The 21,959-nt window shown below is 47.9% G+C and overlaps 1 protein-coding gene across 1 annotated transcript in view; it reads right to left on the reverse strand.

Annotated features, from left to right (window-relative positions):
* Positions 1-21,959, reverse strand: part of LOC123754691 (transient receptor potential cation channel subfamily M member 4) — a gene marked incomplete in the record, with an annotated part of 261,293 nt that overhangs the window by 184,806 nt on the left and 54,528 nt on the right. The window contains 4 exon segments of the mRNA XM_069326277.1: positions 382-483; positions 966-1,159; positions 3,802-3,949; positions 13,191-13,307. Coding sequence (XP_069182378.1) covers positions 382-483; positions 966-1,159; positions 3,802-3,949; positions 13,191-13,307 — 561 coding nt within the window.

The raw sequence follows: 21,959 nt of genomic DNA on the forward strand, positions 1-21,959 counted from the left end.
AAATTGATAGGGAAAACTTCCTGAGACCAGGAACTTCAAGAACGAGAGGTCATAGATTTAAACTAACTAAACAAAGCAGCCGAAGAAATATAAGAAAATTCACTTTCGCAAACAGAGTGGGAGACGGTTGGAACAAGTTAGGTGAGCAGGTGGTAGAGGCCATAACCATCAATACTTTCAAAGCGTTATACGACAAAGAGTGCTGGGAAGACGGCACACCACGAGCGTAGCTCTCATCCTGTAACTACACTTAGGAAATTACGGACAGAAATGTGGAGACAGGAAATGCCGAGATATAAATAGAGAGATAAGAAAATGTAAAAATGAAGACACACACACACACAACAATGATAGACATACAAGGTAGCAGATAAACTTCACCTTGACCATAAACTGCCCCTGGTTGACGGCTTCACCTACACTCCGCATGATGCCCACATGCATCCCTCCTGTCATAATCCATGCGTTTGTTGACTTAACTGCCTGCAATGACAAATCATCACTTATAAATGTTAAAAATTTTAAACCATATTGAGAACAAACAGAAATGTTAAACAAGAGAACTCACCACCATCTCTTTCCAATGTGGCAACAATATTTGCAAAAATCCTGGTCAAGGTGGGACAAAGGTCAACATGATCCTATTGTCTTAGCAGTGTTTTGGATAACCTCTGACGGCTGGCTTGGGGAGGGAGGGAGGGAATTATCAGGGAAAAGTGCCAAGCAATTACAACTATATAGCACTGGGAAGAGGGTCAGGATAAGGAAGGATTCGGAATGGGGTGGGGGGGGGGAATGGAATGGTGCCCAACCACTTGGACGGTCGGGGACTGAATGCTGACCTGCATGAAGCGAGACCATCGCTCTACCGTTCAGCCCAAGTGGTTGGGTGCTAGCTAGGGGAGCAAATGTGGTCCTTGTAAAGGAAATTTACCTTTAGAATGCATAAAATAAATCCACTACACCTTTATGAGACCAGAGGAAAAGGTTTCCTTTTTCTTGCCATCTAGCTGGAAGTTCTTGGCTCCTCCTGTGACTGAGATGACCAGTTGGGGCCGGTTGGGGTCAAGGAGCCGCCAGTAGTCAGAGAGCAGAGTGAGGACGTTCTTCATGGGTGTGTCAGAAGATATCCTAACATACTTGGCTGGTTTCTTTGTTCCTGGAGGAGATGTAATGAAGTGGTTAGATGTTCTTTCTCAAGGAACCCCCTGGTGGCTCTTTGAAGCTATCTTGCTGAAATTGCTCCATCCAAATGAGTCACATTAGACACAGGAGTTCTGTTTGGCCTACTGGGAACCACAGCCAAACACTGGCTCCCTCCCCCCCCCCCTCTCACAGAGGCACAGAGAGCAAGTGACAATTTGTCACCACACCTGGAAAGCATCCAGAAAATCAGTGAAGCTTTACAGACAACTGGAGGATTAGTCTAAATCCTTAAAAATGCAAAAAAAATGCAAATGTTTTATGCAGAATAAGAGAAACACTCAAAATTATCTTGAAACTCTTTGTACCAAATGCTTCCAATAAGTGGCCCAGCTTTCCCACACAGACATCTTCGTTGCCAGTTCTTTCGCTGATGTCCTGCTGGATACTACCGTTCTGGATCTTTCAAGCAGCTCTGCTTAGCCAGCTGCCTTATGGGCCTGATAACTCCCTTGTGGATCTTTGGCAAAGTTCGTCTAGCCCATCAAGCCTGCACTCGCCATGTGCAATTTTGAAGGGTGCTCATCATCTTTGTGAGCAGACGATGGTCATTCTTTCTGCCTCCGCAATGCTGCCTGTTGGGGTGGTGGCACCTATGACCATGAGCTCCAGCAGGTGTGGTTCACCCTGCCTCTGGTTTCCCCTCTCGGGTTCCAGCTCCAAAGTATCTGAGAGTTTCAGAGTTGGGGCAGAGCTTAGCTAGAGGTGTAGCTGTAATGTGTTTATGCTTAAATATGTCGGACTGCAAGGTGGACTTTTGAAATTCCCACCAAGGCTGTAGCTATCATTTATAAATAGTACACTCTACCCTCTAAATGAATATAAACAAGGGTGGTAATACAATACAGACAATAGTTCAGGCACATTTAGCAACTGAAAACATTATGAAAATGTGTTTAATGTAAAAATCCAGTTCTAAATTATGAGGGATAATAAGAAAAATAAATTGAAATGCAAAAGCATTTGAATATACAGTATTGGCAGGAATGTTGATGAGCACATGGAGGCAGTCAGCCATTGTGGGAGGCTAGAGTGTGGAGTGTGAATAGTTATGTCCATGCTCTAAGTTTTGTAAAGACCACGAAACCCCCCCCCCCCTTTCATTTGTAGTCTATCTTCCTCAGAATTTTAGGTAACTGTCAGTATGTTAGTGTGGTGCTACATTTATATTATACCTTAGAAATATCTTTGAGGTACCTGAAATTTGTGTTTATGTCCAAGCTAAACCCAGCAATGTTTTACTCTCGGCCCTCGTCTTGCCTGCTGTTCGAAACAGGTCCTTGGGCGAGTCAGTTTTCCAGGTCGTTGCACTTCTTGTTGCGATTTCTTTTTCAGCTAGATGTCGCAACTATTTGTCGCAGATGGGTGGTTCCACTCGCGTTAGGCACCAGCTGTTTCATAGTTTGCCTCTGATACCACTGTAGGGGGGTTATCTAATTCGATTTGTCAGATCCTGGTCCTATGTTTAAGAGCCTTTCAGGTCATTTCACATGGCCTACGGTGGAGATGGTTCGTCCCTCGCACTTTCTAGGGGTCAGGGCTTGTAAGTCCGATATCCTCTCTGGCTCTGCCTCTGGTCATTGTTGGTTGGTTGACCTCAAGCATGGTTGAGTTGATGTCCCTTCAGTGGTGTGTGGGGAAATCTACTGGTGATTAATTTATGATTATTTAGAATGGACTATATTTAATTGTATTTATTACTTATTTATTACTTTTGAGTGGCCTGTAATTTTATGATTTATTATCACCAGTAAACTTTCCTTCACACAATTTGGGGGTTTATAAATTCAGTATAATTCAGTGTTTAAGTTTATAAACTATAACCTCCCTTCATCTTTACCAGGTTCATCATTTCATCAGTATGCTGTTCATCAGCTCCAGAACTGACAAGGAAGATTATGTCATGCTCGGCTTGTGGAAGCCAAGACACCTGATAGTGGCCTTCAAAACTGAGTTTTGCACTAATTTTTAATGCTTCTCTTCTTCTGTGCAATTAATTTTAGAGTTGTTTGGCATTTTCAAGTATTTGGTCTCTGTTAACCCTCCAGTTGTCTGTAAAGCCTCACTGACTTTTTGGATGCTTTCCCGGTATGGAGTTTAACTGTCACTTGTTCCCCGCACCTCTGAAGGGACCAGGTAGGCCAAACAGAACTCCCTCATCTGATGTGATAACTTTGTATGGTGAAATCTTAAACAATATAGCTTCAAGGAGCCACTGGGTCTCATCCAGAGAGAGGCATTTTATTACATTCAATGCTGGGTTTATTTTTTGTGTATGTGTGTACTTTTATACATATTTACAGCTACAGATTGAAAATTATGTTCATAGTGGCTGATTAAAACCCTTTGGAGCCCCTAGGCACAGGAATTTTGTGGGGCCCCCTCCTCGAAGTCTGTAATAGTGTACAATATGAAAGAAAAGCACACCTATATTATTGTAGGGATATTATTATTATTATATCTGTACACTTAAGCACAATGACACAGTCACATCACAGACAAGACATTAACAAAAGCCAAAATACATGACAAAACCACACCCACATAGGATACCATCACAAACTATCCCCCTACACGCCTCATGACAAAAAGCCAAACCTGCTGTCTCGTTGACAAACGTGATAGTCCCATAGGAATTGGTGGGCAATTCCACGAGGTGGGTGCTGCTCTTCCATGCACTATCAGGGGGAGGTACCATTAGCCGGGGTGATCGACAAGGAATGGCTCTGGGGGACGAGCATAACTCCTATAGGAGGAAAGCACAATTAAGTCAATATAGCATGATTAAGTCAAAAAGGGACAATTAGAACAAAGAATAATTAAGTAAATAAGGCTCAAAACTAACAAAAAATGGTGCAATTAAGACAATAATTCCCGATAAGCCAATAAGGGATGATTACGACAGTAGGGTACAATTAAGACACTGCATAATTAAAACAAGAATTAAAACAATAGAACATCATTAAAACAACAAGGCATCATTATTACAATAAGGCATTAATGAAATACAGCATAACACAATAAGGTATTAAAATAATAAGGCATAGAGATGAGGTTGAGAGGATATAAGAACTGTGTGAGGAAGTAGTACTACTGAGGGGAAGTATTAGTAGTAGTAGTACTACTACTAATGAGGGGAAGTAGGAGTAGTACTGAGGGGAAATAGTGGTAGTAGTACTGAGGAGAAGTATTAATAATGAGTACAACCTAACCTAACCTAGCCCCCTCAGAGGCACAGTGGGCGATAGCCTATGAACACTTTATATTAAAGTTAATCATAATTGCCACCACCAGGGAAGGCACCCAGAAAAGTAGGTGAACCAAAACAGACTACTGCATGATTAAAAACAAGGCTGTAGCCCCAAAATTGCAAAAAGAACTCCCCCAACAATGAAAAACAAACCACCAAAATTTCATGAAACTAGTTAGCTAGTTAGCTAACAAAATAGTTAGCCCCCACCTTCCCCTTAATTTGGGGGGGAGGAGGGAGGCGCATCAGATCTGCTAGCCTGCCCCATTGTCAACGCTATTCTGATGGTTCCTGGGAGTGGTCTTGATTGCTCTGGCTCCTGTTTTCAGTGCAATGTTTTGCCTTTGGGCAGTTCTTGTACGGTTGTGTGTGAGAGCAAAATGTTTAGTGTATTTGGAGCTGCATGAGCTCTGGGTTATCTTCCCTGTGCGCTCTTTGAGTACTTTCCATTGAGAAAGTACTCACAGAGCGCACAGGACTGCCTTCCTTGGAGTGTTCGGGAAGCACTCCCTTTCGAAGGCCTCCTCGCTTGGGGTGGTCCTCACCCTACAGGTAAGCCAGTAGTCTGTGACTGTCTTCCCTCAGGTTGGGAGTGTTTTTTGGCTGGTGGGGCATGCTGGAATTTGCCTTGCCAGTTATTCAATTAACACAAAGGCATGCCAATATTTCTTCCTGGTTGCTCGTTTTCCATGGTGTTGTATGGGGGGCCGAATCGAATAAAAGACCCTGGGGCAGGTATGCAGGGGATGGAAGACTGTGGCAAGGATGCATGCAGAAAGTTTTGGTAATAAACAGGATCAGAGGAGTCAGACAGTTCGGTGGCCCAATCACCGTGGATAATACTTGCAGCTGATGCTGTGGGGTGGGTTCTTGCAAAGGCTTGGCAGGTATTGCTTACAGCGTGCCATATGGGTGGGGTGCCCCAACCTGTTTGGTGGTTACTACGTGCGTTAATTTCTTGGGAGCTCGACAGCTATTTCTCATCTGCTCTCCAGCCTGTCAGGTGGTCCTCTTCTTGTGCATGTTGTGACATCGTAGTCTGGTGTGATGTCGTCGATCAAGCCTTCAACCATACAGTAGTCATACTATGTCAGGATCAATGCATCGGCCCTCTTTATGGCACTCTAATTGCCACATGATGTTAAAGTAGTGATAGTTATCATGTCTGTCCTTCTTGCAGGTTGTCTTTGATGACGATCCATGGTATGGGAGACCTTAGGCAGGTACATAAGCAGTATGGGTGACAGCGGTAATGCTTGAGCAGGAGGCAAGTCGGTAACATCGATCGAGTCATCGGAGTCCCACGAGTTGTCCCGTTGTGGCTGTGGGGGTTTCCTGGCTGTCTCACCCATGGGGACCAGCTCTGGGATTGTAGTCATTGTGCCCAGATGGTCTGGGCTTCTTTGCTGCCTCGGTTGGGGGACCTGCAGTCAGACCGTCTTCCTCGTTTGATGTGAGGTCCTCATCAGATGATAGGTCCCGGGCTAGGGATGTCTCTGCTGAAGGGTGAGCAGCCGGGCTGGGGTAGGCTGTGGGGCTGCCAGGAGGTTGTCCGATATAGTAGCAGTCAGAAGTCAGTTTGCGGCGAGCAGCCTGTTGATGATGTGAACGTAGTGTTTGATGTTGTTGCCCGCCATTTTGTTGGCGAGGTGGAGGAGGACGGGTAGCAGGGTGGTCTTGGTGGAAGCTGAAGGCTGGATAGGTGGTGGTGTGGTAAGAGGTGATGCGGTCGGATGGGCGTTTCATCCCCAGAGGCTGACCAGTGGTGAGGTAGACAGAGCTGTGTTTCCGGGTAAGACTGAAAATTCCGAAAGAAGTGGGTGTGCTGGGCGAGGTGAGGTGGTAGACATCATCTTCATGATTTCCTCCTGTCGGAGGATACAGTCAGGTGAAACTGCAGGGTGTGAGCCACTGCAGAGCAGCCAGCATTGGGAGGGAGGATGTGCAGGTCATGCACAGAGACTGCATCTCTGTGCTCACTCAGTGCACTCTGCGCTCACTGGTAGCATTTGAAGCTCTGTTGGAGCTCTGTGTAGCATTCCTTGGTCACTTGGGCAGGTGATATAGCGATACCGTAGCTTTTGAATCTGTAGTTTGTGGCATGGGTCGCTGTGATGGCCGTGCTGAAGGTCTCCGTCATTGTTGGTCTGTGGCCGAGGTCGGTGTTGATGGTGGTATTGGCTGCTACCGCAATCAGTTTTAGGTTCTAGGTGTTGATATTGGCAAGGATGTCATCGTCGTTCTGATTGGTGATCTATGTGCTAATATTGCTGATAAACACTGTCCTATGTGCCAGATAGTATCATGGTGGTGTGAGGGTGATGCCGGCATCTTGCAGGGTGGTCATGGCAGTAGTGGTGAATGTTTTCTCCAGGTCCAAGTTGCTAGAGAAGAGTAGGTGAACACCCTCTCCTGTCTCCAGGCTGTCATCCGGTGAGATGTTGGCAGTGGTAGAGATCTGTGTTAAGATTTTGGTGGTAGAGAGAATGAGGCTCTCCTGGAAGTGAACATTAACCCTATGGAGCATGATGCAAGAGGGCCCTGGACCATAGGAGCTTGGGTTGATGTTAAAGTTCCATTACCACCCACTCTATGGGTCACAGTGGTTTTCGATATCTTGTGGAGTGGCTCAAGCTTACTGGTGCTCTACCTGGTAATGCTCAATACATAAGGTTGGCCCTCCATCTTCTCCTGTGTATGTACAGGATGAGAGTGGGGCCAACCTCCTAGTGTAATGCACCTTGCTGACTATCACACGGTGTAGGCTGTGGGAGCGGACACATCCATGGCAAGTGTGCTGGAGTTGTGTCTGAGTGATCTGTGATCATTTTTTCTGTGTTTCGTGATCGTTTTTCAGTTTTTCTTGTGATCATTCTTGGGGGCTTGGGCTTTTTTTGTGTTTTATTTAGTGTTCTCAAATTTTGCACTTTTTATGCTTTTTTATTTCTTCTTTTTCACCTTATTAATCTATCCTAGGGTGTGTGGTTGAACTCCCTTGTTGCCCCGTTTTGGCCTTTCCGTTGGCTTTGGGTAGCCAGGGTTGCCTGTTAAACTCGGGGGGGTTACTTGTGTAGTATTTCCAGTGCCTGTGCTTCCTGTAGGGCTCATTCACCCAATAGACCCTGGAAAACCCCTATGGGCTCGGTTATACTATAGGTACCTCTTCCAAGCCTGCTTTCACTTTGTGTGAATATGAAGGTTGTTCATCAACTGCCACCTGGTGATGTTCATACGTCGTGCCTCCTCCATGCTGCCAATTGGGTTAGTGACACCTTCAATCCTGAGTTATGTGGGACTTGTTCCCCCCGTCATGTACTCTCTCTTACTCATTCCTCTGTTGAGGTTCAGAGGTATCAGGCAGCGACTGCTCTGCATTTGACAATTTCAGCATTGCAGCAGTCTTGGTTGTTTGCCCGGTTGGAAGGCCCGGATCTGCCCCACTTGGTGTATAGGGACTCTGATTTATCGGTGTTGGTCACCTCGACCTTAGTTCCTTCTGCACTCCCTCTTCCTTCCCGGTGGGCCGTTTTCTCCTTTCTTCCCCCTGCTTTCAGCTCCGGGTGGGGGGTTTAGCTCAGGATGTGGCTCAGGTGGAGGCAGTCAAGCGTCTATCCTGCTGAAGCTTGTGGGTCATCCCAGCTGACCCCTTCAAAGCTTTTACCTTGGCTACTTTTCCCTTTTTTCACCTTTTTTTTTCCTTGCTAGCTATCCCTTTCCAGGCAGTGGGTGTGGATGAGAGCTCAGCCCTTGGGTTCCTTTTTACAGTTCCTGGGGTTTGTGTGTAGTGAATTTGGGGCATTTGGGGGTCCTATTTGTATTCTTTGTGGGCCTTTCTGCCTTCTGTGATGGGTTTTTTATTGCAGGGTGCAGGATTTTCTTCTCCCTTTTTTTTTTTTTTTTTTTTTTTTTTTACACATGTGCGTTGTGTGGCTACCCTGGTTCATTTCCGTGGACCTTTGGGTTTTTCAGACTAGCCCTTCTGGGGTTTACTTCCTTCTGGGATCCCTGGCAGAGGCTCGGGAGGCTTTTGGTACGTACTTCCTGCATGATCCGGTTTCTAATTGATCCCGGATTTTGGGATCCGGCCTTCTTTGAGTTCGGTTCTTCCTCTTCTTTTGGTTGTGTGACGATAATCTCCTTCAAGAGATTGAGCCTGCTCTTCCCTCCAAAAATACGTCACTACAAATATATAAAACTACTATGGAAGAAATGTCCAACAACGACAACAACATCTCCAAGGTTTGCCAGAGAGCAAAACGTATGCAGCCAGGAACACCTGCTCCAGCTCAAACCGCCAAACTACCTGTCTTGTTGCCGGCTCCTCGCTGATTGGCCGCCGGTCTAGCTGCAACTGCACTCACCCACCATACTACTTGATGTCTGGGGCCGCCACGACCTCAGTCCTCAGAATATTCAGTGCTTTCATACGGTTAACACTTCTTCCTGGTAGACGAAGCCTTGGCTTACGTGTACTGAGAGAGGTGATAGCTTAAAGCCAATATTCCTGCACCTCTCATTTTATTGTATATTGCACAGCTTGTTATTGCTCACTTGTCTTAACGTAACTTTTCATTTTTTCATTTAATTATTCTTATTATTTTGATTGATTGATTTTATTATACGAATTTGTATGTCCATTTTATTCATGTTTTGTTTATCTAACGTAATTAAAATTCCATTGTTAAAATTTACTTGTGTTTTGAGTGTCTTCTCCTTACCTTACCACAGACGAAGTTCCAGATTTTCTATTTTTTTTTATTCTATGTGACGAGGCCATACCCCTAGCTTTGAACAGCCGAACACCAACGCGTTACCGTCACAGTTGTGTTTGAGGTTCCAGAGTCCTCATGGCTAGCAGACTGTCCTTCATTTTCTCCTGGGGCTTGGCATGGATTTTGCCATAACTGCACTCTTGACTGATGGGAAGTGTCTGCTATTTTGCAGTTCTGGCGAGTTCTCGAGTCCTTCCCTGTATGCCACCCCATGATGTGGGTCTTGTGCAGTTCCATGCTCAGGTTCCCCACCTGCCGGCTACCTTGGTTGCCGAAAACCTTCAATGCCGTTTGTATCTGGCTTCTGTGTTTCTTATGCCTTTTAGAGCTTCCTTCTTACTGACGCTCAAGAGGATGTTGGGATGCTCGTTGAGGGTTCCTCTTGTGGGGGTTTTGGTCTTTGCAGCTTTGACTGCCCTACTGAAGCTGAATGCTCCAATCCTCCAAGAGGTGGCATCCATGTTTTTCCATCTACCATTTTCCACCTACATTTCGTATATCGGCAAGCTGTGCTGGCCCACTCCTTGTACTCCTGGTGTGGGCCCTGGGTCTCATTTCTGCTTCCCATTTAGGGCGTCAGTGTTCCCCGAGGACTTTGTGTCTCAGTTTTAGTTGGTGGCTGGTGTGGGTTGCCGTCCTCTTTCCGATTTGTTGTGTTCAGGGGGTCGGTCTAACTTCCATGCATTTTGGTAGGGCCAGAACATCACCTGATATTGGTCAGGGTGGGTACTCTGTTGTGTTGGCAGCCGAGTCATATGCACTCCCCACATGATCATCATCTTTGTCTGGTTGGCGCCATGCTCACTTTGCTTGGTAGACTGATTCTCATGGTTCGCACCAACCCTTTCACGGGTCGCCCCTTTTGATGGGGTGCTTTGGACGTTTTGACTTTGGAATTTGCCAGTGTTTTGAACTTTATATGCATATACCCCTATTGGAAATTCTATTGCAAACAAATTGATACCAAAATGAACGACATAGCAAGAGAATTGAGGTGAGAAAACTTAAGAGTATACACATTTTATTGGTGTTGCGTTCTCATGGGTAACACTCGCCCAATTTTTGGGTTTGGTGTGGGTGGCACACCTAGCTTTTGGACCTTATATGCATATACCTCTGTAGGGAATTTTATTGTGAACAATTTGATACCAAAATGAACGACGTACAATGAAAACTGAAGTGAGAAAATGAAAAGAGTATACACATTTGAGTGTGGCCACTCTCTCACGCAAAACACTCGGTACACCTTGGGATAGGCTGGGGCACGCACGTCGAGAACACGAAAGTGTTAAACAGGACCATTCCCCAACTGCGAGATCTTCTCTGTGGACTGGTCAAGTTGGGGGTGAATTTACCCTTCTTTCCAGTCCGGCTGTTGCTCAGAGTGTTGGTCTATTTTTAGTCTTACAAGGAGTGAGTGGTTCTTCTGGTTCCTAGGTGGCTGGCCCAGTCTTGTTTTCAGTCACTGCTTGCATGGTGTCCAAGACATCTTTCCACAGTTCCAATTCTTTATGAGGGGTACCTCCCTGGTTTGACCTTCTCTTCCGTTGTACATGTTTGGACTTTTAATGCATGTTTCTCGCCAACTGTATGGTGATCAGGTGGCAGGATTAATGGTGTTCCACCTGCTGTCTTCTTCACAGCAACAGTATGAGGTTTCTTGGCAGGCTTTTCGCACTTTTCTCTCCTTTTGTCATTGCTCTTCAGTTTCCGTGGATGTTGTTTTTGTACTTTTCTTGGCTGTTTCTTAATCGGCATCTCATGCTGAATATTGTTACCTCTTATCATGCAGCATTGGCAGACACACTCCATTTTGCACCCGGGGCTTACACTTCATCAGACCCGTTTCATAAGTTTTCTTGCACTTTGTTTCACCTCCGACCTGTTCATGTGCCGCCAGAGCTTGCCTGGTCTTTGGTCTGGGCTCTCTCTCATCTTTTTATGCTCGTTTTATGGTGGTCCCCCTTGGTCCGGGATTGTTTTTTTGAAGGCAGTATTTTTGCTTTTATTTTGCCTCCAATTGTCAGGTTTGCAAGTTTCATGCCCTTCTGCGGTGCCGGGGGTTTTGTTGCTTTGCCTCCTGGTGGATGTTTTGTTAAGTTGCAGCTGGCTCTTCCTTTTCTAGCAAAGAATGAGTCTGTGGGCTTCCAGAGGGGTCCTTTGGATGTGGTTGATTGGTTGGTTTGGCAGGAGATGCATCATGCGCTTTGTCCAGTGGTGGCTTTACACCGCTACCTCCATGCCACCAGTTTTGCTTCGGTGGATTCATTATGGGTTGATCCAGTTTTCCCTGGTTCCCTGTTCCAGGGCTTGTATTTCTCAGGTCATCCACAGTGTCATTCAATCTAGCCAGCTTGCAGTCTACCCTCGTGCCCATGATGTTCGTGAGCATGCCACTCTGATGGAAGTGCTTTGGACCAATATTTGGGCACAGGGGTTTTGGAGGTTGAAAAAGGGTTTTGGCAGCCAGAAATTTTTTAGTTGTCTCTGGTCTTCAGCGGCTTTCTGAAGCTTCGGGTCATGTGTCTAGGCCGATGGTTTTATCTTTGAGTTGATACCTGCAATGGTGCTTCTTCCTTGTTAAATGCCCTGTCCTGTTCTTCTTCATGGGAAGTTAGTTTCAGGAAGCCAATGGGACTCCACCCAGAAAACCAGCATTGAATGTAAAGAAATGCCAATTTCTGGGTGAGCCCTGAAGGCTCCTTGACACCCACCCTCCCCCAGGGCATCAGTGTTTCGTGATAGAACTGACAGCGATGTGGGCTGACTAACCTGGTATGCCTCCCTCTTCCCCTCCAGATGACGTGGGGAGATGTGGCAAACTAGCTCATGCCAGTTTTTGTTCACTAAATTTTGGTGACTTGTTTTCATTTTAGGGGGGGGGGGGTTCTATTTGCAATTTTGGGGTTGCAGTTTTCTTTTTAACAATGCAGTAGTTTGTTTTGGTTTGCTGATTTTCCTGGACGCCTTCCCTGGTGGTGATAATTATGATTAACTAACTTTAGAGTGTTTATAAGCCGTCATTCTCTGCACCTCTCTGATGGAGGCCAAGTTTTGGCTCATCATCCCTAGTAAACCAATAGAACTTCACGATTGATGGCAATGATCTGTGTATGAACAGGAAGTCTGTGGCTCACTCAAAAATTGGCATTTCATTACATTAAATGCTTTCCTTTTTGGACTATCAAGTGAATAGTACCAAAATTCTATTAACTGTCCATTATATCCATCCATGTACGATGGTCCACATTGTTACAACAAGTACTAAGTAGGTGGAAGGGTTGAAGATTCTTATCTGTCTTAATACTTTAGCATCATCAGCAAACATGTTCATATAATTCTGTATTCCTTCTGGTGGATTACTCGAGTAGACAATGTACATTACTGGTGCAAAAGCTGAACAATGGTACTCTAATCATGACATTGCCTCTGACTGCTTTTTGATAGTAGGCTTAGGGCTTTTCCCCTCCCACAGTTCATCCTAAGGCTCACACGATTAACTTTCAATGGAACACAACCTACTGATTAGTTTACATCCAGGTCACAAATTACTGCCGAGTATACAGGGGAAAGCAGTTAAGGATCAGTGACTAGTTCACACTTCCTGACTAGGTCTCAAACCCTGCCAAATTCACTTATAAGGCATGGCACGAATGTACTGCCGCTGCACCATAGGGTATGAATTGTACATGCATAAAACGATCTCTCGATATTCTCCAAATTTTTCTTTCATAGTTTCTTCAAACTGATCTGATTTCCTGGGTGGCTGCATTCAATGCCCTTTTGTATGCCACATAATCACTGTGATTCTTTGTGAACTGATACTTCTTCCAGAGAATGAACTTAGCTTTCATATCTCTTTTTTTTTTTACTGAATTTGCTATTTGTAGAAGTCTGTTCTCTTCGACTAATATAAAAGTAACATAAAAGGCTAATTTCAAAAGCAAATAAATAACTCCACTTACGCCTGGAGCAACAGTATTGCGTCGTCTAGTACGTGATGTGACGCTGCTGGATACTAGAAGAGAGTTGAAGGGGTTTACGATGTTCATGTCCCATTCTTCCTCCCCAGTCTCCAAATCCTGCCACACCCGGACACAATTAGTTTTATTTACAACACTAAAACTACAATAATATTAGGTTGAGAAATGGAAACCCCCCTTATGTCAGTTACATGAATGAAATGACAAAAATCACATGTTTTTGGCAAGGTAATGCTGTTATTTTGTTTTAGTATTTGAGCTACAGAGCCCACACACAAAGGAAATCTCTAACACAGGACATAACCCTGCAGTCTATCTTAGACTGCAGGTGTTATGAAGATCTTAGACTACAGATGCAATCTATCTCCTGCAGTCTATCACTACTACAGTCTACAGTCTTTGTTCTTATGTATTAAAAGTATCAACACAAGACAGAACATGAAACAATGGGTATAAATTAGATAAGTTTAGATTTAGGGAAGACCTGGGTAAATACTGGTGAAGTAACAGGGTTGTAGATTTGTGGAACCAATTACCATGTAATGTGGTGGAGGTGGGGTCCCTTGATTGTTTCGAGTGTGGGTTGGACATATATATGAATGGGATTGGGTGGTTATAAACAGGAGCTGCCTCATATGAGCCAATAAGCCTTCTGCAGTTACTGTACTTTTAGTATTATGTTCTTCTTATGTTCTAATCCATGGAGACACTAACAAAAAGAACACCTGCATTTGGAAGTATCTACGTAAATGACAACTAACCAACCACACCAGCAGATGCTCCCACCTATCAAGATATATTATACATTTATCATGTACACCTAATACAAGACAAATGAATGCATTATGAAAGACATCATATCCAGAGGAGTAAAATGAGTTGACCATAACAAAAAACTTGAACTCATAATCTAAGACCAAAAAACCAGCGTTGAATGTAATGAAACGCCATTTTCTGGGCGAGCCGCTACGGCTCCTTGGACCTTATCGGGCTAATGCATGTTATATTAGACTGGGACATTAGCTATGGAGTTCAGAACTACCAGGGGACCAGCGCCAGAACCTGGCCCCTTCAGAGAGGTTGCAGGGAGCAATGGCCCTGGAAACCTCTCCCCCTGTGGGTGGGGGGTTTTCCTTATCTGCCATCGACCGGGGTTAGGCACCCAGAAAGTATAGGCATAACAAAACAAACCCCACATGGTAAGAAACTACAACAAAAACCGAACATAGAGGTGGAACTCCCTACAATCCCATGGAAACAAGCAAACAATCAAACGTAACACACTACTGCCGCGTCGCTCGTCCACGCAGCCCTCCCCTCCTCGAAAGGGGGAGGGGAGGCCCATGGATCTCACCGTGCTGGCCGCATAGCACTCCAGTTCAGAAGCTAAGCTTCAACAAACGCGAAAAAAACACCTACCGGTGGGAAGGGAGGGTTGCCAGGGAGCCTCCAGGGCTCACCCAGAAAATGGCGTTTCATTACATTCAACGCTGGTTTTCTGTGGGGAGCCCCTACGGCTCCCTGGAGCTTCATACGCAAAGAGAAGGAAAAGAAAGGGCTGACCCGGGAGGCGGCCACAACAAACTCCGCAATGCGAAGTTGAGACAACAAGCTGCATCCTGCGACACAAAGCAACACCAGAATGCCCAGGAACAGACATGCTCACAAAATAATGGGCTACCAGGAACCTGTACGATCTCCAAATCCCTGCGCCCGAAATGAGCCCAAGACACGTTACCAAACACGGCAGCGAAAGCTGTTAACATTCAAACGGCACAGGTGCAAGGATAGACCGCAGGCTGGCTAGACTTAACCCTGCGGTTAACCTGGGAGACCCGAGCCCTGGAACAGAGAACGAGGGAAACCGGATCAACCCAAAGCACATCCTCAGCCATGGCACACAGGTAATGGCGAAGAGCTGCAACCGGACGACCAGAAAAGACGGAGAAGGCTGCAAATGTACAAACCTACCACCAGAACCAAAAGAGCAGAAACCCCTGCGTCAAAGGAGAGCCAGAAGCTCCCCGACCCGACCCCCAGAGGCCAACGCCAACAAATATAGGACCTTTGAAAAACAATCTTGAACCGAAGGGGTTACCACAAACCGAGGGAGAGGAAAGATAAGAGAGCACCCTGACCAAGGAACAGGACAGCTCAAGTGGTGTATGAGCAGGCTGGTGGTGAAACAAAGCACGAGAAAGCGTACGGAACGGGGCGGGCATGACGTCCACCCCGAACGTAAGCTGGAGTGGTTTTGCCAGCGTTGCACGATACAAGGCAACAGTAAAAAGCATCAATAATGGTCCGGAAAACCAAGAAAGGACAAGACAACCCGATGTGAAAGAGAAGACAACCCGATGTGAAAGAGAAGACAACCCGATGTGAAAGAGAAGACAACCCGATGTGAAAGAGAAGACAACCCGATGTGAAAGAGAAGACAACCCGATGTGAAAGAGAAGACAACCCGATGTGAAAGAGAAGACAACCCGATGTGAAAGAGAAGACAACCCGATGTGAAAGAGAAGACAACCTACGAAGAGCAAGAAAATGGCGAATAGAAACGCCAGGAAATGTTATACTGTCGCCGAGACGAAGCTCGCAGGTCAGACACCATCAATGAAGCCACCTGATCACCATAGAAAAGGTGACACACCCATGTCAAAAGACCAAACGTGAAGAGCCGAGGAGAAGGCTGAACCGGCCACGTACCGGACCGGTTCAACCTACCGAAAGAGGTGGAGCTGCGGGAAATACCCCGGGTTTGGACACCGATCAAGCAGCATCTGAAAAAAAGCTGGGCCAGCCACCAAGGGGCCACAAGAACTACATTCCTTGGGAAGGACTCCAACCGAGCCAGAAACCGAAGCAACAGCTGGACCGGGTGAAGAGGTACAGGTAACTCCACCTCGACCAGTCCTGCCGAAAAGCATCCACTGCAAACGCCTCGCAGGCGAGGAAGGGTGCCACATAAAATGGGAGATGCCGAGACCACACCGACGCGAAGACATCCATGTTCAGGAGTCTGTACATCTGGCAGAGCCAACAAAAGTGGCAATGACCGGCCAATCTGTGAACAGAGGAATGAACCGAGGCCATACGCCAGGACGTAGGACACTGCCCGGACATGAAACGCATGGAAAGCCAAACCTCGAGAATCCAGCAGATGAGCCATTCAAAGGGACCAACCCCAAAGAGGCAAGGACCGAAGAGAGCCCCCGTGGTTCCGGCAATGAACCACTGGAGAAAGTCCGAAGGGAGCCGGATGGTAGAGCCCCGAGTGACCCAAACCCTCTGAAGTGCAACCAGACAGTCACGAACTCCCGAACCGTGCTGTGAGCCCGATGGAAGGATGGACCCCACCGTCCCTGGCCGGCCTGGTAAGCACTGGTCACGAAGCCCCAGCCGAGAGACGACCCATCAGTGAACACATCGAGCGAATGCTCGGGGAGGTGCCAAGGCACTGAACCCCGAAAACCCTAAAGAGGAAGCCGGCGACGCAGCACCAATACAAGGTCCCTGGAGGACGAACCCAATGATCGCACGAGAGGCGGAAGGAAAGTCCCCTGAAGGAATCAAAACAGACTGCGAAGCCAAACCTGACACAGCGGATAGACCAGCACGGCGAAGTTCAGACTCCCACACAACTGCTCGAGCAACCGCCAAGTGACCCGGGACCCCCTCAGAAACATCGGAAGGCGGGATCGCAGTCGCAGCAACGCGTGTGGAGGGAGAGACAAAGAAGCAGTCCAATAGTCATAAACAAGACCCTCACAGGTCCGAACCTGGGATGGAACCAGATGAAACGGCCTCCAGTTCACCAGGAACCCGAACCAGGTGATCTGGACCAAACCACAGACCAAAACCAAAAGCATTGCATCGGGTAACGAGTGTGTTTTGAAACGCATATGAGCCAACCTAGTGCGTGGTGATACGGCGATCACCGCTCAGTTTACCAGTGCCTCACACCCAGTGACTATCCGACCTGAATTCTTCACAAGAATTTACAGTATAGTTTTTTGTGGGATTTTTGGCCACTTGACCATAAAAGTTGTTATTATATATCTCGCCATGGGTCCCAAGAAAGCCAGTGGTAAGATTCAAGGCAAGAAATCACATCAAAAATAAAATAAAATAAAATAAAATAAAATATTTATTCAGGTAAAGTACATACATACAGGGTGAGATACAAAACGTTGATGGATTTATAGATAGAGCTAGTACATACAATGCCTAAAGCCACTATTACATAAAGCGTTTTGGGCAGGAAAAAATACTAAGACTAAAACTTAATACTAATTGAGATTGTGTTGAGAAAATAAAAAAATAAAAACGGGGAACATTGCAGAAAAAACCAGCGTTGAATGTAATGAAACGCCATTTTCTGGGTGAGCCCCGGAGGCTCCCTGGAGCTTATCGGGCTAATGTATGTTATGTTAGACTGGGACATTAGCTATGGAGTTCAGACCTACCAGGGACCAGCGCCAGAACCTGGCCCCTTCAGAGAGGTTTCAGGGAGCAATGGCCCTGGAAAACCCCATATGGTTGGGGGTTTTCCTTATCTGCCATCGACCGGGGTTAGGCACCCAGAAAGGTAGGTGTAACAAAACAAACCCCACATGGTAAGAAACTACAACAAAAACCTAACAGAGAGGAAGAAAACTCCCTACAATCCCAAGGAAAACAATCAATCAATTTACTGCCACGCCGGTCGTCCGCGCAGGTCGTCCCGGACCTCACCACGCCGGCTGCCGTCAGTTCAGAAACTAGGCTTCAACCAACGCGAAAAATCCCGCCGACCGGATGGTAGGGAGGGTAGCCAGGGAGCCTCCGGGGCTCACCCAGAAAATGGCGTTTCATTACATTCAATGCTGGTTTTCTGTGGGGAGCCCCTACGGCTCCCTGGAGCTACATACCCAAAGAGAAGGAAAAAAGGGGACTTACCCGGGAGGCGGCGGCCACAAACTCCTCAATGCGAAGTTGAGACAACTGGCTGCAACCTGCGACCCAAAGCAACACAAGAACGCCGAGGAGCAGGGACGTTCACCAAATAACGGGCGGCCAGGACCCTGTTCGACTTCCAAAATCCACGCGCCCGAATATGTGGCCAAGACATATTACCAAACACGGCAGCTAAAGCTGCAAACTTCCTAACGTCATGGGCGCGAGGATAGACCGCAGGCTGGCTAGACTTAACCCTGCGGACAACCTGGAAGACCCGAGCCCTGGAACAGGGAACAAGGGAAACCGAATCAACCCAAAGCGCATCCCCAGCCACCCCGCCTGAAGTGCGCAGGTAACGGCAAAGTGCTGCAACTGGACACAACACATGATGCACCCCCGGCCGAACCAACCAAGAATCAATGACCCACGAACCCCTCCGGAAAGCAGCTGTCTCGTTCTTCGCCAGAAAAGATGGAGAAGGCTGCAAACGGACAAACCTACCCCAGGACCAAAAGAGCAGAAACCCCTGCACCGGAGGAGAGCATGAAGCTCCCCTACCAGGCCCCCAGAGGCCAATGTCAACAAAAACAAAGCCTTGGAAAAACAATCAGGAACCGAAGGGGCCACCACAAACCGAGGAGAGGGAAGATAGGAAAGCACCCAGTCCAAGGACCAGGACGGCTCAGGTGGCGCATGAGCAGGCCGGAGGTAAAACATAGCACGGGACAGCTTACGAAACGGGGCGGATGTGACGTCCACCCCGAAAGCTAGCTTGAGCGGCTCTGCCAGCGCCGCACGATACGAGGCGACAGTAATAGGCATCAAATGACGGTCCTGAAAAAGCCAAGAAAGAAAGGACAAAACAACCCGATCCGAAAGAAAAGACAACCTACGAAGAGCCAGAAAATGGCGAAAAGAACGCCAGGAAACTTCATACTGTCACCTAGACGAAGCTCTCAGGTGGGACACCATCAAAAAACCAGCGATGAATGTAATGAAACGCCATTTTCTGGGTGAGCCCCGGAGGCTCCCTGGAGCTTATCGGGCTAATGTATGTTATGTTAGACCGGGACATTAGCTAAGGAGTTCAGACCTACCAGGGACCAGCGCCAGAACCTGGCCCCTTCAGAGAGGTTTCAGGGAGCAATGGCCCTAGAAAACCCCATATGGTTGGGGGTTTTCCTTATCTGCCATCGACCGGGGTTAGGCACCCAGAAAGTATAGGCATAACAAAACAAACCCCACATGGTAAGAAACTACAACAAAAATCGAACATAGAGGTGGAACTCCCTACAATCCCATGGAAACAAGCAAACAATCAAACGTAACACACTACTGCCGCGTCGCTCGTCCACGCAGCCCTCCCCTCCTCGAAAGGGGGAGGGGAGGCCCATGGATCTCACCATGCTGGCCGCATAGCACTCCAGTTCAGAAGCTAAGCTTCAACCAACGCGAAAAAAACGCCGACCGGTGGGAGGTAGGGTTTCCAGGGAGCCTCTGGGGCTCGCCCAGAAAATGGCGTTTCATTACATTCAACGCTGGTTTTCTGTGGAGAGCCCCTACGGCTCCCTGGAGCTTCATACCCAAAGAGAAGGAAAAGAAAGGGCTAACCCGGGAGACGGCCGCCACAAACTCTGCAACGCAAAGCCAAGACAACCGGCCGCAAACCTGCGACCGAAGGCAACAAGAACGCCCAAGAACAGACGCACATATGGACGGGCGGCCAAAAACCTGTGCGACCCACAAATCCCTGCGCCCGAAATGAGCCCGAGACGTCACCAACACAGCAGCAAAAGCTGCAAATGTCTGAACAGCACGGGTGCAAAGACAGACCGCAGGCTGGAAGAAGGAAAACACTGCGGACGACCTGGGAGACCCGAGCCCAGAAAACAGGGAACGAAGGAACCGGATCAACCACAGCGCATCCCCAGACACGGTACGCCGGCAACAGCAAAAAGCACAACCGGACAACACAGGACGCACCCCCCGGCCAAACCAATCAAGCACCAATACCCCAAGAACCCCTCCGGAAAGCAGCCGTCACGACCGGCGCCAGGACAGAGAAAGGCTGCACACCTATAAAGCTACCACCAGTACCAAAGAGCAGGAAACTGAACCGAAGGGGCTACCACAAACTGAGGGGAAGATAAGAAGGCACCCTGAACAAGGACCAGGATGGCTCAGGTGACGCATGAGCAGGCCGGAGGGGAAACAAAACACGAGAAAACGTAAGAAACGTCATACTGTCTCCAAGACGAAGCTCGCATGTGGGACACCATCAACAAAGCCACCTGAACACCATAGAGATGGTGATACCCGCGTCAAAATACCAGACGCGAAGAGCCAGAGAGAAGGCCGAACCAGTCACGGACAGGACCGATTCGGCCTGCTGAAAGAGGCGAAGCCTCAGGAAAAACGCCCCGGGTACGGACACCTATCAGGCAGCGTCTGAAAAGAAGGCCAGGCCGGCCACCATGTTACCATAAGGACTGTTCTCGTGGGAATGGGCTGCAAACAAGCCAGAATCCGAAGCAACAGCTGGACCGGGAGAAGAGGAACAGGTACCCCCCACCTCGACCAGTCCAGCCAAAAGCATCCACTGTGAAGTCCTCGCAGGTGGGAAGGGTGCCACAAAATGGGCGACGCCTAGACCACGCTGACCCGAAGACGTCCATGGCCAGGAGTCCATATGCCCAACAGAGCCAACAAAACGAATCGGTGACGACTGGCCAACCCACGAAGAGGAATGAACCGAGACAGCTGTCCGCCAGGACGCAGGATACACCCCGGACACAAACCACACGGTTAGCCAAACCCCTGTGGTTCCAGCAAGAACCACCAGAGAACAGTCCAAACAGAGCTGAATGGTAGAGTACCTAGTGACCCAAACCCTCCGAAGCGCAAACCACAGCCATGAACACCCGAACCATGCTGTGAGCCCGACGGACAGCAGACTCCATCAACCTCGGCCGACCTGGTGAGCACTGGTCACAAAGCCCCAGCCGAGAGACGACCCGTCCGTGAACACATCGAGCGAAGGCTCGGGGAGGTGCCAAGGCACGGAACCCCGAAAACCCCAAAGAGGAAGCTGGCGACGCAGCACAAACACAAGATCCCCGGAGGAACCCAAGGAATGCAAGAGGCGGAAGGGGAGTCTCCGCAGGAACCAACAGACGCCGTAGCCAAACCCGACTCCGCGGGCAGACAAGCACACCGAAGTGCAGACTCCCGCACAACCGCCCAAGCAACCGCTGAGCAACCCGGGACCCCCTCCTGAACAGCCAAAGGCGGGACCACAGCCGCAATAACACTTCTGGAGGGAAGACAATGAGGAGCCCCAAGAGCCTTAAACAAGACCCAGGTCCGAACCCGGGACGGAAACAGATGGAAAAACCTCCAGATCACCAGGAAACCAAACCCGGCGATCTGGAAAGAACCATCCCCTGGCAAGCAGACAAGCGGACTGACTGGGATCCCACACCAGCCAGTCGGCGAGGTAGGCCAGACACCGAATCTCAGACTCAGACAGGGCACTAAGATCCGGTAAAGATGCAAAGAGTATACGAAGTGCCCATTACAAAATAGGGAAGGCAATAAAAACAGCAAACCTGAAGCCCCACCACCAACCGTGCTAGCCCCAGAAAAACTGGAGAGGAACGTGCCAAGAAGTGACCTGGAGGTCCAGGGCCACCATCCGTGCACCCGGCCCCAACAGAATCCGAACAGGAGACAACAGTCCTCCGAGGAGGGGCAGAGGATCCAGGGCGCAGACTGAAGAAGTCCAGAAGAACTGCAGACGGGAAAAGCTCA

This window comes from Procambarus clarkii, chromosome 18 (assembly GCF_040958095.1).
Source record: "Procambarus clarkii isolate CNS0578487 chromosome 18, FALCON_Pclarkii_2.0, whole genome shotgun sequence".
Taxonomy (NCBI): domain Eukaryota; kingdom Metazoa; phylum Arthropoda; class Malacostraca; order Decapoda; family Cambaridae; genus Procambarus; species Procambarus clarkii.